At 42.1% G+C, this 16,545-nt stretch overlaps 1 protein-coding gene across 4 annotated transcripts in view; it reads left to right on the top strand.

Moving 5' to 3' along the window:
* Positions 1 to 13,918, top strand: part of ANKRD55 (ankyrin repeat domain 55) — a 93,887-nt gene extending 79,969 nt beyond the window's left edge. For all 4 annotated transcript variants that reach the window (XM_032336206.1, XM_032336205.1, XM_032336209.1 and 1 more), the window contains 4 exons: positions 406 to 573; positions 3,940 to 4,601; positions 11,460 to 11,552; positions 13,499 to 13,918. In XM_032336206.1, the coding sequence (XP_032192097.1) occupies positions 406 to 573; positions 3,940 to 4,601; positions 11,460 to 11,552; positions 13,499 to 13,620 (1,045 nt within the window). In that variant the 3' untranslated portion in view covers positions 13,621 to 13,918. The remainder of the gene's footprint in view (positions 1 to 405; positions 574 to 3,939; positions 4,602 to 11,459; positions 11,553 to 13,498) is intronic.
* Positions 13,919 to 16,545: the final 2,627 nt, after the last annotated feature.

A 16,545-nucleotide genomic window follows, 5' to 3' on the forward strand; every position in this document is an offset into this window, starting at 1 on the left:
AATAAATAAAAAATCTTTAAAAAAAAAAAAAAAAAGGTGCTAGTAACACTCAGTTTAGGGAAGGAATAGGCACCCAGCTGGTAGGTGGCTAAATTGAGTCAGTGTTCTTAGAAGACTGTTTGGCCCTGGGTATATAGAGCCTGAAAATTATCCGCAGCTTTTGACCCACTGCTTCCTCTTCTAGGACATTCTCAGGAAGGCCAGGGAATGCTTAGAACTAGAGGACAGACTCCAGTGGGCACACTGTCATCCTGCAGCCCCATCTAAAGCTTAGCATGTCCAGGGCATGCATAGCAACATATGTCTCAGGCGGGGCCCAGACTTTAAACAGGACCTGTCGCTGGCTAAGCAACCTGGGCCATGTCTGTGCTCTGACCCTTGTATTGCTTCCCTGTGGTCCCCCAGGACCCCACTGCACTGGGCTGCTGCTGCAGGGAAGGCAGACTGTGTCCAGTCACTGCTGGAGCTGGGCATGGACAGCAACCTGCGGGACACCAAGGAGAGCACACCCCTGGCCTATGCCCTGTACTGTGGCCACGCAGCCTGCGTCAGACTCCTCTCCCAGGAGAGCAGGTGAGTGCACCTGCAGGCCCTCATTTTCTTCCTCCTAGCAGTGCACAGAATCCCTTACAATTGCTGAATTTGTTGATGCACCAGGCCAGCACTACCTTAATACTGTGTTTGCTGTTGTCTAACAGAGGGTGACATGTTCTCAACGCAGTGAAGCAAAGTGATAGTCATGGCATGAATCCATCAGACCCAGCGCCCTCTGGACTGGCGCTTCTCCTTTCTTCTCCCTTTCTTCTTCCCTTAATGCCATGTCTCTTCATATTCTTTATTCTGTAATCAACAATTTCAAAATTTTGTTCTCAAGACCCTTTTGCACTTCCAAAAATTAGGAACCCCAGAGAGCTTTTATGGATGTGAGTTACACCTATTGATATTTATGGCATTAGAAATTAAAATAAATTTTTAATAAAATATTTATTTAGTTACTCCTGTAAAGCAATAATAACCCCATTATATTTGAATGGTGACCTAAATACCATGTTTTTAGTTAAACACAACCTGTTCTCCAAAACCAAAAACAAGTTGTAATGAGAAGAATAGCCGAGCTCCACCTTGTTTGCAGATCTCTTTGATATCGTAATAGATGCCTGGATACAATACAGCTGGATTCCCATATCTGCTCCTGCCTTCCCTCTGTTGCAATGCTTTGTTTTAGAGTGTCTGGAAAAAATCTGGCTTTGCATAAATATAGTTGAAGAAAGATATTTCAGTGGCCTTTGGAGATGATTGTGGATACTTTTTCCTTTGATATTACATCAAAACTTGACAAGTGTTAGTCTCCTAAAGGTTAGTTGCAATATGGACTGCCAGCATATCAATGAACCTTTTATACTCTGTTGTATCAAAATCCATTAGTTCTATCTTGCACTTTAAATGGGTTTTATACCCATGCATGATTTTATAACATCTTGTTCTGGTCCTTTGGAAAATACTGGTTCAGTTAGTTGTGAATATCTTCCAAATGACACACTTCATGATAGAATTTTTTAAAAAATCACATTCGTTAATATCACTGATCTTATCAGTAAAGCTTTTATGTATCAGGAAGCTGTCAAGCTTACAGAATGCCTGTAGGTTGTTCACAATTCTAATTTTTCCTGAAAAACTGGACTTTTGTCATTGGCAGCAATTACTGTCAACTGTTTACCTTCAAATAGCAGGCTTATTTTATTCATTTTTGAGAAAATTTCTGTAAATAGCCAACTCCAAATAACCATAATTTGTCTATGAGTCATAAAAATGGTGTTCCGTGAAAAAAAAGGTGTCTGGGTTAGCTGGCAACTCAATTACACAAGTGTTTTGCCTCAAGACAACGGTCATACTTCATTATATAGTGGAATTGCTTACGAGCACTTCTTCCTGTTTTGTCAAAAAATATATACCTAAAGGTTAATATTTAATAAAGTTAATCCCTTTTGCTGGACATTAATAAATTAAATAACGATTTTTATTTTTTTTAACGTAAGTCCATTGACGCTGTCTTGATTTGTACCAAGGAGCCCAATACTTTGACCCCCTATCTCTGTTGTACCCTTGGTGCAAAAAACAGCACAGTGAAAAGGGCACCTTTTTTTTTTTTTTTTTTTTAAGATTTATTTATTTGGGACGCCTGGGTGGCTCAGTTGGTTAAGCAGCTGCCTTCGGCTCAGGTCATGATCCCAGCGTCCTGGGATCGAGTCCCACATCGGGCTCCTTGCTACGCAGGGAGCCTGCTTCTCCCTCTGACTCTGCCTTCCACTCTGTCTGCCTGTGCTCGCTCTCGCTCGCTCTCTCTCTGACAAATAAATAAATAAAATCTTCAAAAAAAAAAAAAAGATTTTATTTATTTATTTGACAGAGAGAGATCACAAGTAGGCAGAGAGGCAGGCAGAGAGAAAGGAGGAAACAGGCTCCCCCCCGAGCAGGGAGCCCAATGCAGGGCTCGATCCCAGGACCCTGAGACCATGACCCGAGCCGAAAGCAGAGGCTTCAACCCACTGAGCCACCCAGGCACTCCCGAAAAAGGCATCTTGATATTATTAAAACACCTCATGGAACTCCTGAAGACTATTAGGGACCCCCGCCCTCAGGGTCAATGGGCCGCACTCTGAGACCCCCTCACCCCCGAATCACAATCTGTGACAGAAGGAGGAAAGACTGTAGAAGATACTAAAGTAGGATTAATTCACAGGGCCATATTCTCTACAGGTCAACTTGAAAGAACTTTAGAAATCCCCTGGGGCTCTCTCTGGTAACATCAGGGGTCCAGAAGTTGTGTTCAGTAGTTCAAAAAGCCTAGTGGAATGTGAAAGAAGGAAGGTAGAAATACATCATAGAAGTAAAGATCCAATTACACACTGCGTGACCTATAAAGATAAACATGAATTATATATGCAGTTAAGGGGTGATGTTTTCCAAATCACAGATTACAATATCTCACTCAGAAAAGTAATGTTGCAATCTGGCTTTTAGGACACTCACATGGGTCAGGTTTCATCATTAACTCGTACCACAGAAAGCACTAAGTCAGTTGTGGCCTCAAAAGAGAGTAATAGAATTTTCCAAGGAACAAAAACAGAATAGTGCTTCAGGGAAACTCTCCACAGAAAAGGAGCCAACTGGACAACTTTTTTTTCTTTAGAATTTGCCCGTCCATTGGGCATTGCTCACATTGTTTCTGCTGCCACGCCCGATCTCTGGCTTACATACTTCCTCTAGAGCAGCTGAAACCCAGACAAAATTTTCTTCCCTTGCTTTCCTTAAGTAGACTTTTTTTTTTTAAGTATTTTTTCAATAGGAAATTTAGTAAAAACTGAAAGGGAAGTGAAGAACATCTAAATAGCATAAAACAGGCCAGCTTCCTAAAGTAGATACTGTCTGAGCTCTGCCCAGATCTGTTGGGATCCCTTGCAGAGAAAGCCCCAAACCACACTTCCCCCACCTCTACGAGCACACCCCACTTCCACTAGTTGAAGCCTCAACTCAGGCCTGGCCTTCATCTCTGTGACTTAAAACTTACACTCCCTATTAACTGCCCTTGAGAAGTGAGAACCGTAGTGTTTTAAGCTCTTTTCAGCTTAGGTTATCCCTTGGTGAAAATAGATTCTCTAGAGGTAAATTTTGAAAGGATAGCTCCCGAGGAACTAAGAGGAATCTAAGAAATAACTGGGCTGAGAAGTGACCATGGCAAGGAAAGGGGAGAGACAAAGGGTGTTGCAAGTTCCTCCACGTCACCTTTGACTTGAGACGGCTTTGGGGTCTCTTTGGATGACCTCAGGCAACCTTCTCAAGAAGATGGAACAGAGGGAGGTTGTTTTGTTTTTATTTGGTTGGGGATTGTCTCCATTTTCTGTCCTCTCATGGCATCCTTGTTATTTTATATCCCCATAGAACAGAGCCTGCTCGACCTCTTCCTTCCCAGAAGAGTAGACCCCAGAAGAAGGAGGGACGATTCAGCATGCTCAACCAAATCTTCTGCAAAAACAAAAAAGAAGAGCAGAGGGCCTATCATAAGGATCACAGCAGGGATCGACACAGGGGGGAGCACACCTCGGAAGTCGATGACATCATCACTACCTTTGACAGCATCACGGAGACCAACTGCCAAGAAGAGCCTGGTGGTCAGGTGGCTATGATTGACTTTAAGAAGCAGACCTTGGAGAATTCAAAATATCTCTTGCCAGAAAAGAAGCCTCTGGCCCATAAGGGGCTTCCACCAATCAGAACGCAGAGTCTCCCACCCATCACCCTGGGCAATAACTTCCTCACGGCTTCCCAGGGGGCCACTTCCCAAGCCGGCCTGAACTCCGGTACTCATCAGATGGCCCCGAGATCTCAGAAAAGCCGAAGTGAGCAGGACTTACTGCACAACAGAACTGGCTGCCAGACATTGCTAGACCACCCCTGGAGAGGCGATTCCAACCAGGTGTTCTGTAAAGCCTGGACTGTGTCTTCTTCTGATAAGCTGCTAGACAGATTGCTCACCAGCAAGGCTGGTCACCAGGAGGTCTTGGGGCTGCCCCAACTTCCTCACCTATACAATCCTTCATCAGGTATTGTCCTTGCTTCCTTTTCCCTCATTCTGGGCAGGGTCTCTCTGTATAGTTCTGGGTGAGGAACTGGACCAACAGTAGTAGCCTTGAGGGCAGGGCCAGAACAAAATGGATGGTTAGGGCCAACTTCTGTCCTTGAATCAACTGGATTCAAGATCTCCAGGCTATGGAAGCATTCTGCTTTTCCACCCTGAGAGCAGTCAGCAAGTTCAAGTATGTGCCTTCTCATCTTCCCAGCAAATACCTGTGGCAGATTTGAACGGGAATCTTAGTATTTTCAGTAGCAAGACTCTTAGCTAGGGGTAAGTGGCAGAGATCAGTCACGAGGTGTTGATCTGTTTGTGTGCCAGCTTGGTTTTAAATCAGGTGTTCCGTCCCTGCTCCAGACCTACTGAAGCAAAATCTTGGTGACAGAGAAGGGGAAGTGGCAGTGCCTTCTGTGTATCCACATAGAAAGGAAACACATTCACATGTTAATGGTTCATGTCTCCACACATTCCAAAGGCTCACATTGCATTTCTCCCTCCTGTCTCTTCCCCCAGCTCTAGGGCACCCCACATCCAAAACTACTGATGCTGTTTTTTGTTTATTCTTCCAGAGATGTCTTATATACATGATACACACACACACACACACACACAAAACATTTATACATAAGTATATATCCCCCTTTTAAATAAATGTATAATACAAAGAATTTGTTTTTATATACATACCATAAATATATATATATATAAAATTCCCCCCCCTTTTAAAATAAATATATCACACTAAAACATTTATTTTTATTTTGTAAATGGTCCAAAGGGGATTCTGAGGCACACCTGAGAAAGGAAACCATTGTTCCAAAGCGGAGGCTACAAAACCGCTTCCCAAATCTATTCATTACCACAGTGTCTTTTGTTTTCAAGTGAGTTAATCGCTAATATTCAAAAATCATGAAGTTTCACACAAAAATGGAAAATTCTAGCTTCTCTTGAGAAATTAACAAGTTGGGCAACCCTGAACCCAAATCTCACAGGGTCATGACAGGCTGGATGTGCATACCCACAGTCCCCTTCAATCCCAGTTGGAGGTCACTGACCCCAGTTCGGCGTAGTCCACCACACGCCCTAGTGTCTCTCCGTGGAATGTCAGTTGTTCTTTATCCATGTGTTTCTGTTGTTTTTCTTACGATAGGGTTGAGAGGGAGAAAAAATGATGTATCTCGAACCCTGTTTCTGTCAAACACAGAGGAAGGAAAGACCAGGAGAGCTATGGGTATTGTAAGAAGAGGAGGAGGAACATGTGTTTGGAAATAGAAAATATTCCTTCCTGTTTACTATGCAGCATGAGTCTGGCTCTCTTCCCTCATTTCTGGTGCGTGGTGTCTGAAACACGTGAGGTGGAGTATGGCTGCCCTCATACGTGTCTGTTATGTATTGAACCACAGGATAAATATGGATGAGCACAGGAAGGCTTTTGCCTGGTATCCGAGGAAAACTCCACCCAACATTTTACTTCCTCCACAAAGCGCGAAAGTATGTGGTTAGTGGCCTGGATTTGGTCCTGTCCTGGCTAATACCTTCTCTTTTGAAAAGCTTTTGAAATTTGTGAAAATCCTCTTCTTTTTCTGTTCCCCAGATAGCCTTGGTCTGTCTTCTCTCTGTCAGTTATGACTGGGCTCACCTGTCTGGAACAGAAACTAAAGTAACAGCAGCTTCAACAACAACATTGAAGTAACTTGAATAGTCCTGGGGTGGCAGAATAGCAGAAGAGAAGCAACAAAATTCTCCAAGGGAATCTTAAATAATTAGCTGTGGCACATTGAAGCATTTCTTTTTTCAACCAATGTTTTTAAGCACTGATAATAACTAGGAGCCATTGTAGGCAACTGAGTTGTGATAAGATAAATCTCCCAAGAATCTTTAGCCTATAAAGGAGTTTTTAAAGATAATGGGTTTACTAAAATGATTGTGCAACTGACTTTAATTTTCTTCTCACGTTTAGATAGATTATATGGTCTTTATAATGGTTAGAGTCTCTGTCATTCTAATTTGTCAAGAGGCAGAATACTGCGGTGGTTAAAACATCTGGCTTTAAATTCTGGCTCTGTCACTTACTGTTACTTAATCTCTCTGGGCTTTCCTTTTTTTTTTTTTTACCTGAAAAAAACTGGGAGGAAATACCTTAATATAAGACTATGAGTTGCTGTTAAGATTAAAAGAGGTGGTGGATGTAAAGTACTTAGAACAGTTATACACACACAAAAGTGTATGTTGTTGTTTTTTTTAAAACAATGTGCCAGACCCTTTACTAAGCACTGTGCTTTAGATACAAGCTAGAAATGACCTTGTTTAAAAGATGATGAAGTTTAAGTAAATATACTAGTCAGCTGCCTCATTGCTCTCACATCTAGTCTTTTTTCTTCAGCTCTATTCTGTCTCTCAGGTAACAATGCTTCCTAGGCTCCCTTGCAGCTGCTTCCAGGTACTTTGGGCCAAGTACGGGGAGGCACAGCAGCAGCAGAAGAGCAGGAGAATGAGGGAAAGCAGTGTAGTTGTACACAGTGTCCCTCTGCTTCCTCTGCTTCCCAACAGCAGGTCCACCTCCTCTTCCCGCTCCCCCCACACAGCTGCTCACTGTGCCTCTGGCCCCCACTAGCTTCTACCATCTCTTCCTCTCATCTCACCAGCCTAGGGGTCGTTGCATTTTAAAAATAATAATAATTATTATAAATATATATATATATATATATATATATATATATATACACAGCTGGATTGTCCTCCTACTTTCTCTTCATTTGGTTTCTTAGCTTTTCTATCTCAAACATAACCAACTGTATGAAATTCCCTCTTTTTGAAAGACAAACAGAGGTCTCTTTTTTTCCTGGATGAGCCCTGATTGATAAAGCAAGACATGTCATCTCTCTGAACGAGTTTCTTATCCAGAGGCTGGAGCTATTATATCTCATGAGGCCGTTTCAGTTATAACTCACATGGCCTAAAATAGTTAAAGCGGTTTGGTCAGAGTCTTACAACCAATTAACGACACACTCAGCACTCGAACCCAGATTTCCTAAACAGCAAAGGGTCATCGTGGCAATGTGCTTGTCTCCTGAAATCTCACAGTCCAGTTTGTTAGTATACTTGCTGCTTTACCCACAGTGCATTTTCTTGGAAATTATGTTGTCCTTCCCCAAACAAAAAGATTTTCCTGCCTTACAGATTTTATTTTTGTGGACATTTTTAACCCACTTTAAAATGTTTTTAGGGACGCCTGGGTGGCTCAGTTGGTTAAGCGGCTGCCTTCAGCTCAGGTCATGATCTCAGTCCTGGGATCGAGTCCCACATCGGGCTCCTTACTCGGCGTGGAGTCTGCTTCTCCCTCTGCCTCTGCCTGCCACTCTGCCTGTGCTCACTCTCTCTGACAAATAAATAAATAAAATCTTAAAAAAAAAATTAAAAATAGTTGTTTTTAGAACTGCTGAGGCTTCGGGACTACAGTTCTGAGGGTTCACTTAAGTGGTTTAAGCTGTTTATCTAGCAGATTTCAACACTGATCCCCTATATTTGATATGAAAGTCCAATACGATAATGCAGTTGGATGCTGTAAATCATACCACTGCACCCACCACTGACTGGTTTGAACTTGAATAGCCCCTTTGGCATTGGAGTTTGTCTTTTCCTGCCCTGGGTTTAGTAGAAATAAGAGGAGCTAACAGTGCTGCTGTTTGAATTCCTGGCAGCCAATATCCTGTGCTTGCATCAGCAGCCCTGAACATTTAGCTGCAATGATTATTGTTTAACATTCATTGAGACCTGTCAGTGGGCTAGATGGAGAGAGATATGGGATGGGGCACTTAACCTAATGAGGAAATTTGGAGCACATCAGCTTAATTCATTGCAAGCAGCTTTCAGAGAAAATGGAATAGAAAGCTCTGCGGTGTTTGCTACCAGCCTGGTTATTTACAAGCCATCACACAGAAAGTAAAAAAGTGCTCGCTTCCCCTCTCCCTCCAGAGAGAACTCCCTTCTCCCAGTTTTCTAGACGATCACAGCAGCAGTGTGTTGTCCCCCCTGATCTTGTAGGATCTGATCCCGTGATTTCAGCTCATTAGAGGTGCTACATCTTTTCCAGGACAAAGGTCAGATCTTTGGCTGGTAAACAGAATGTTCCCAGCGTGGCTGGGCCTCACTTCCCATTCTCAGCGTCTGGGCCTCACATCTCCAATCCTTTCCCGTCCCCTTGAACACTTCCTTGACTATCTCTCAGTTCCCTGATAACCCATACCTTTCAGTCTGTGGCATCTGTGCCCCTGTTATTTATGCCTTCTGTCCACTGTGTGCTTGGCAGATTTGTATAGTCTTTTGAGAACCAGCTCAAAAGCCACTGTTGTCTGGAAGTCACCCTGACCTCCACAGGAGCTGTGGCTTTCTCATCGTGAACCATGGAAGAACGGCTCCGCCTTAAAGAGCCTCCTGTGGGGCAGGTAGTGAAGTGCTACTTCCCCTTTGACAGCGCTGCAGGAGGAAAGTTCTTAATCCCTATTCTGGAAATGAGGAAATGGAGGCACAGACAGAGTAGCCCACCTGCTTAAGGTCACAGAGCTAGGGAGGAAGTGTGAGAGCCCTATGAAATTCAGGACACCACCTTTCAGGACCCCTCTTTCCTACATGATGCCCTCACACCTTTACTCTTGGGCTTGAAAAGAATAAATTAACCTGCTTTTCTTCTAGCATACACTATAATCCCCTCCTGAGCACACTGCCTTGTCCTCTTTGTGCTCTAGGCTCAGGAATATGGTGAGTACACAATAGAGTGCTGAACTTCTTCAGTTGCTTAACCAAATTCCTTTAACTGTGAAGACCCCTCTTGCCATTTGAATCTAGGACAGTGGTCCTCCACCCTGTCCCCACGGGCTGGATGTTCCCCAAGGCGCCCACAGGACAGGTAAAAGAGCTTTGGGTTGTGCATAGCTCTACCTCGTCCTTCCAAACTGAGCCAGATGCCAGAGCAGAATGAAGTCTAGCTCCCCCCACCACCCATGACTGTCACGTCCCCTTTCTGCCCATCTCTTATCTTGTCAAAATGGCTTTGGCTGCTAGGGAGGCGGCATGGGTTTTCTGTCAGACAGACCTAAGTTGGAGCTTTGTTGCTTTGCATTCTGCGACCTTGAGCACATTTGAGAAGTCCTCCAACCCAGGGTCCTCATTTGTAAAGTGGGGATGATAATGGTATCTGTGTCACAAGCGAAAGTGATTGTTAAGATTCAGTGAAGGCATGCCTATAGGGTTCAGCCCAGTTCCTGAGAGTCCTAAGTTCTCAGTAAACATTAACCATAATTATCATTATCTCATTTCTTGGTTTTGTAAATTTCTGCTTAAATGTTCATAGATAAGTAAGGTATGAGTTGATATGGGTACTTGGCTATAATCACTTTCTGTTATTCTATTCAGGGATGTTTTCTTTTTAAATAGCTTATGAAGTTGTTTGACCTTTAGAATACAAAAGAATAAAAATATAATATCCACCAGAGAGATTGGAAATTTTGCTCAATTTTCATCAAATGGCAGTGCTCAGATCTCTGCCCTTAGAATATGGCATTGGACTCCTCTACGCAGATGGACAGTGGATCTTGGCTGATGCTTTTTCCCCCTTATTCTAAGGACTTCTTGACCCAAGCAGAATTAAACCTATGAGCAGCTCTGTTAGTGTTTTGATTCTTACAAGACTATGAGGTAAAAGATCAAAACATTCCCCACTCTCCAGGAGATCATGTTAAACACTCCACAGAATAAAACTGTAATAATTACTAATGTTTTGTGAGCATTAACCTTGTAAGCTGAATGCTTTATATTTGTTCTCCTACTTAATTTGTATGACAAGTGAAAAAACCAGATACAATTATTTTCACAATTTTCTAGGTCAGGAGATTGAGGCTCAGAGAGGGAGCAGCTCTTGCCCAAGCTGGCAAATGAGTCTAATTCTGTCCCACTTGGTCAGCTATTTAAAAGGACCTAAATACCTTGGGTATTCTTTCTACTTTAAGAGATTTAGATCACTCTTTTACAATTGGTAGTGTGTTGATAAATATTTAACAGCTGGCTCTCCAGGAGAGAAATCAGTGCTTGCCATGTCCATAGTATAAATACTTCTACCATGACCGACACCAGGCTGCCACTGTGATGTCAAGCCGATCACTAAATTCCTGAGATTTTAACCATTGGTTCCCAACAGGCAGTACACAGGGCTCCTGGACAGAACTGCTTATGGCCTAACTTAGAGAGTAGCCATCTCCCGAGTACCTTCACCCAGATCCCATCTTCTAGGGCAGTGATGCTCAAGCCTATTGTATTTTAGAATCCCTTCAAAACTGATAAAAAATCTGATGCCCCATTCCAGCCCCAGAGATTCTCTTTTAATCTATCTCGGGTTTGGCTAGGGCAATGGTGTTTTTTTTAACTCCTCAGATAATTCCTAGGTGCAGCCAGCATTGAGAGACACTAATATAGAAGAATATATCCTACTGATTTGTATTTTTCACCACAGATTTGATTAAGATGTTACACTTTATACCCTATTTTATTTTTTCAAACGTTTAAGTTTTATGGAGTGGGTGGTCAACTGTGCTGTTTATAAAATTTTATTTCAACTAATTTATTCAAGAATTGACTTCTGATGTCTTTTTCTTTCATTGAAACAGTAACTTTGCTATAATAGAAACTTAGCAAAGTGTAGCTGTTATGATTTTTGTTCTTGTTAGCATCTTAAACTCCGCGATCTCTAACAACTTCACAATTCTCTAATGCAGTGGATTTTGTAATTTGTACTTGGTTATGCTCAAACGATTGAAACAATTCTTTTTGTCCCCAGGACAAAATTTTCAGCATCTGTCCCCAAACAGACCCCAGATCAGGGACCTTCCTATCACCCGGAACAACCTAGCTCCTCTGCCAGACCAAAAATGTAAGTATTCTGAATCTTCTTCGGCTTCCTTTGCAAGTGTTAACATGTCTAGACGCAACTGTTATTTCAGTTTACTTTCATATTTTGAGGGAACATCAGGTGCCAAAACTTGTGAATTACAGGAAAATAGAAGAGAGACCGTGTTTAAAGCTTCGTCCAACTTGGTAATGCTTGTTTAGAAAGAAAAAAGAATACCCCTCCCTTGAGGAATTTTTGTGTTTGGATTATAAAAACAATGACAAGTTTATTTTGCTATGTACTATTTAATGTGTTTAAGAAGGTGCTTTAAAAATTCTTAAGACTGGTCTCTTGACATTGCTTTCCTTACTCTGATGAACAGATACAAATATGTGTTATTCCTGTACTCAGAAGCTATGCATCCCTAAACAGAAAGGAATAATCATGGAGATGCTGTTCACCCATAATGCTTTTGACATTATTGATTTATTTTATAATCTGTACAAAAATTTCTTAAATATAAAATATCAAATATATTCTATTCAGCCAGTGACCTTCAAGTTTGAGTGTACTTAAAGTATTGCCTGGGGTGCTTGTTATAAAGTAGATTTCTGGGCCCCATACCCAGAAATTCTGAGTTTATATATCCTCATATCTGTATGAGGAGGCAGGCTCTATTATTATTCCTATTGTACAGATGAGAAAACTGAGTTCAGAGAGGTTACATGATTCGCCCAACATTACTTAGGTAGTAAGTAGCAGAGCCAGGAGCAAAACTATAAGACACTGAGTCAGATGACTCATGCAAACAAGCAATACTTAAGAATCCTAATTTCCTTCCTTCCTTTTCTTTCTATCCCAGCCCGGTCATTTATAACATATATGCAAGCATGCAGGTACTTTCTCATGCGCTCTCTCTCTCTCTCTCTCTCTCTCGCTCTTGCTCTCTTTCTCCATACCCTCTTTATTGTGGAGATTGGATGATTTTAGAGCTGCCCTGTTTCAGACAGGTTTCTTAACCTTCAGTTTCCTACCTTAGCCAATAGGAACACCGCCAGCCTGACAAGGTTGTTGGGAGGATTACATGAGGTAACAGGTGGAAAACCCTGGCAGCACTTTGCACAGAATAAATATCCAACATGTCTTTTCTGTCCCAGGCTGGAAGGAACCAATCAAGGGTTCTATGATTCCTTAGGTAAAAACAGTGACCAGGGGGTCTTAGTATAACCCTGTCCTTCCGCAGATAAGGAAAAGGAGAGGTGGAGATAAAATGTCCAAACTCACACAAAGAGTTTGTAGCCAAAACCAAAATCTCAGATCCATTCCTTCGCTTTTCCTGATCCATGTAAAGTGAGAGTTTGAGATGGTGTGAATTCAATCACTAGATGAAATTCAAGCCTGACCTTATCTTTAAGCAGAAATGACTCACAAAGATACCTAATTAAGTAGTCACTTGGCCTTGAATCCTGGTGGGGTTTGGAGAAGCCAGAGAAGGGATTTTCTTTGGCAGAGCCCAGGAGCCTTTCGTTCTCCACAATTAAAAGTAGGGAGAGAAGGGAAGATAAAGATATTTGATCAGCTTTAGCTCAATGAAAAAGAAATGGAAAGGTACAGAGGGCTTTTCTTAAGAGAACACTGAGAACATTTTGAGGTTCACATAAAATAGCGGTACAGATGTCTTGGGGCTCATTTAGAGCATTATGCTGACTTGGCCATCAACAGCTACTCCACCCCAGGAAAAGAGAGCTCTGCCAGGCACACACGGCCTGATGTGTTTTGAACAAACTTGGCTCCGTCTTGTGTTTGTGCATATTTGACATCGCTGATGACACGTGGTAAGCCTGAATGGATAGAGAGACATAGCTTTTTCCTGCAGCTGGGCTCTCACCAAGACAGGCTCCTTAGAAATTCCTCCACTCCTCATTCTGCCACCTCCATTCTGAGAGAAGCAAACCTTTAAAGACTCCCGTTCTGTTCTTTCTCTGCAGTTCTGTCTGGAGGACCTCTGCGGACAAACCGAGTGCTTCCTGCTATTCCAAGCCAACGGGGACACAGCACAGCAGCTGAGGACAGAGAAAGCTTGGCCAATCCCGCCACTGATGAAAATTAACTGCGGGTCACCAGCTGTAAAAATAGAGATTACATATATTTTCAGCCGTCAAAGAATTAGATTACTCTATAGTTTGTGAGAACAGAGTGATGTAGTAAATTGCGTTCTAGAAGCCATTCACAGTTTTATAACTCCTTATTCCAATGATGCTTCCCAAAGAAGTGCTTGGAATCTTTGATTGTATATATGTTTTAAGTCTGTGAGTTTCTGTGGCGTCTCCATGCCAAAATAAAAAGTCACAATATGTTATCAGCGGGGAGACTTTGCTGTGTTTTGTTTGCATTGTGGCATCCCCATATTTTTTTCCTAAATGATTTTGCTTTAAAAATACATGCTTTGCTGAATAAAAAACAACAGAAAAGTATATTCCATACTTTTTCTTCACATTTATTGCAATTCTATCTTATGTTGATGAAACTTAATTAAAATCACAGTAGTAAATTCCTTTATAAACAGTCAGTTTATAGCTTTTAAATGTACAGGCTTCTGTAAGATATTTTCTAACATCTTCTGATTCTGGTTATAGCCCAAATCATTTGCCAGTGTTTATGTATCTTCTTTCTTATTTGATTATTTCCACTTATTGTCATTTTTAGATATGATTGTTGTAATAGTGAGAAGATCATGTGAGTTGGAAGGGTCTACATCCTGGCCTAACTGAATAAGATAGGAATTTCTCATACATTCCTCAAATACTCTGTGTATTTAATCATTCTTTTCTCTGAGAATAATGGTCTCTGCCTATTCAAGACATTCTCAAACGTATGATTTAGTCAAGTTTGAAAGACTACTGCTAACTGTAGGTCTTACTAAGATGTTTGTGTGTTGTTTGGACTGATTTAAACTTCAAGGTCTAGGTGTATAAGATCGTAGTCATTCTGTGTTATTTCTTTTTATTTATTTATTTATTTATTGGGTGTGTGTGTGTGTTTGACAAAAGAGAGGTTTTTTTTGACATAGAGACAGTGAGAGAAGGAATACAAGCAGTGGAAGTGGGAGAGGGAGAAGCAGGCTTCCTGCTGAGCAGGGGGCCTGATGCAGGGCTTGATCCCAGGACCTTGAGATCATGACCTGAGCTGAAGGCAGACACTTAACAACTGAACCACCCAAGTGCCCCAAGTCTGTGTTATTGCTAAGACTATATGTTATTCTGTAAATATCTCAAGTACAATACTACCATTTTATATTGGCATTATTTGTTGAGAGAGGTCAGACTGTGCCATTAACTAAATAGAAACTCCTCTGAGGCCAAATCATAGTTTTTTGGTTTTGCTCTTCTAGAAATGTATACAGTGCCTGGCACACAATGGCACTCAGTCTCTCCCCCCCACCCCCCAGGAAAGAAGGAAGGGAAGGAAATAGGGATGTAGAGAGAGAGGTGGCAAGGTAGAGAGATGTAAGAAGTGATAATAAAGAGGTTACTAGTCTACAGTCTCATTTTGCCAATGATAGTAGTCTGAATTAGGGATTATAGAAGAGAAAGCCTTTGACGGTCACCCAAGCTAATGGGAGGGCAAATGGAAGAACTCTCAGGACATAGATTCTGAAGGGTTTTCTCTTACGTTTTGTTCATGGGCTGCATCTTGGAAGAATCCTTCTTTGTTAAGTATCAGTTAGGTGGTCCTGTAATATCACCGGTTACTTCTCAATCTATGTTTGTGCAAGTAGATACCCAGACATAGCTGGCTTAGCTTAGTCAGGACAGGCCAGCCTCTGCTGCAATAATAAACCACCCCCAAATCTCCTTGGCTGACAATGCTCATTCACAGTACATGTCACGTACCAGCTGGCAGAGTCGGCAGGTGTACATTTTACTTCAGCATGCACCTCCTTGGTGATAAAAATAGAGGAAGTGCCAGGAGAGTCTCATCACTTCCCTTTACATTTCATTTGCCAAATCAAGTCGTGTGGGGACATGCCTAACTCCAAATGAGGTAAGCAGATGAAGGTAATTCTTCCACCCGCAGGAATGGGGAGAACTGGAATATTAATGAATTTTCCAAAAAATTACCACACTAACCAAAGCTCAGTCCCCAAGTGCTCATTTAAGTTCCCTTTACCAAGCGGATAGCTAACGGCTAAAGCAATTTAAAAAACAGGGAAACCAGAGCACCTGGGTGGCTCAGTGGGTTCAAGCCTTTACCTCTGGCTCAGGTCATGATCCCAGGGTGCTGGGATCGAACCCCCGCATCAGGCTTTCTGCTCAGCGGGGAGCCTGCTTCCTCCTCTCTCTCTCTCTGCCTGCCTCTCTGCCTACTTGTGATCTCTGTCTGTCAAATAAATAAATAAAATCTTTAAAAAAATAAATAAAAATAAAAAACAGGGAAACCATACGGGTCTATAGCTCTGGAAAAAGCCACCATCCCCCGACACTTGCACTAAGGTATACACACGTAACATTTCCTTTTAGTTTTTTTCTTTTTCTTTTTTTAAAGATTTATTTATTTTATTTGAGAGTAAGAGAGAAAGAGCATGCACCCAGGGGGAGGAGCAGAGGGAGAGGGAGAGAGAGAATCATGAGTTGACTCTGCTGAGCATGGAGCCAGATGCAGGGCTCAATCCCACGACCCTAATCTTATGACCTGAGCTAAATTGAGTCAGACACTCAACAGACTAAGCCACCTGGGGCCCCCACACTTAGCATTTTCTAATGTTAGGCCTGCCCACTGAAGTTGATTTAAGAATCTTGGGCACCTGGGTGGCTCAGTGGGTTAAAGCTTCTGCCTTTGGCTCAGGTCATGATCCCAGGGTCCTGGGATTGAGCCCCACATCAGGGTCTCTCCTCCACAGGGAGCCTGCTTCCCACCCCCCGCCTGCCTGCCTCTCTGCCTACTTGTGATCTCTGTCTGTCAAATAAATAAATAAAATCTTAAAAAAAAAAGAATCTTTTGTCAGCTATGAAGAAGTATTATGCTGCCCACTACC

Source organism: Mustela erminea, chromosome 3, assembly GCF_009829155.1.
Source record: "Mustela erminea isolate mMusErm1 chromosome 3, mMusErm1.Pri, whole genome shotgun sequence".
Lineage (NCBI taxonomy): Eukaryota > Metazoa > Chordata > Mammalia > Carnivora > Mustelidae > Mustela > Mustela erminea.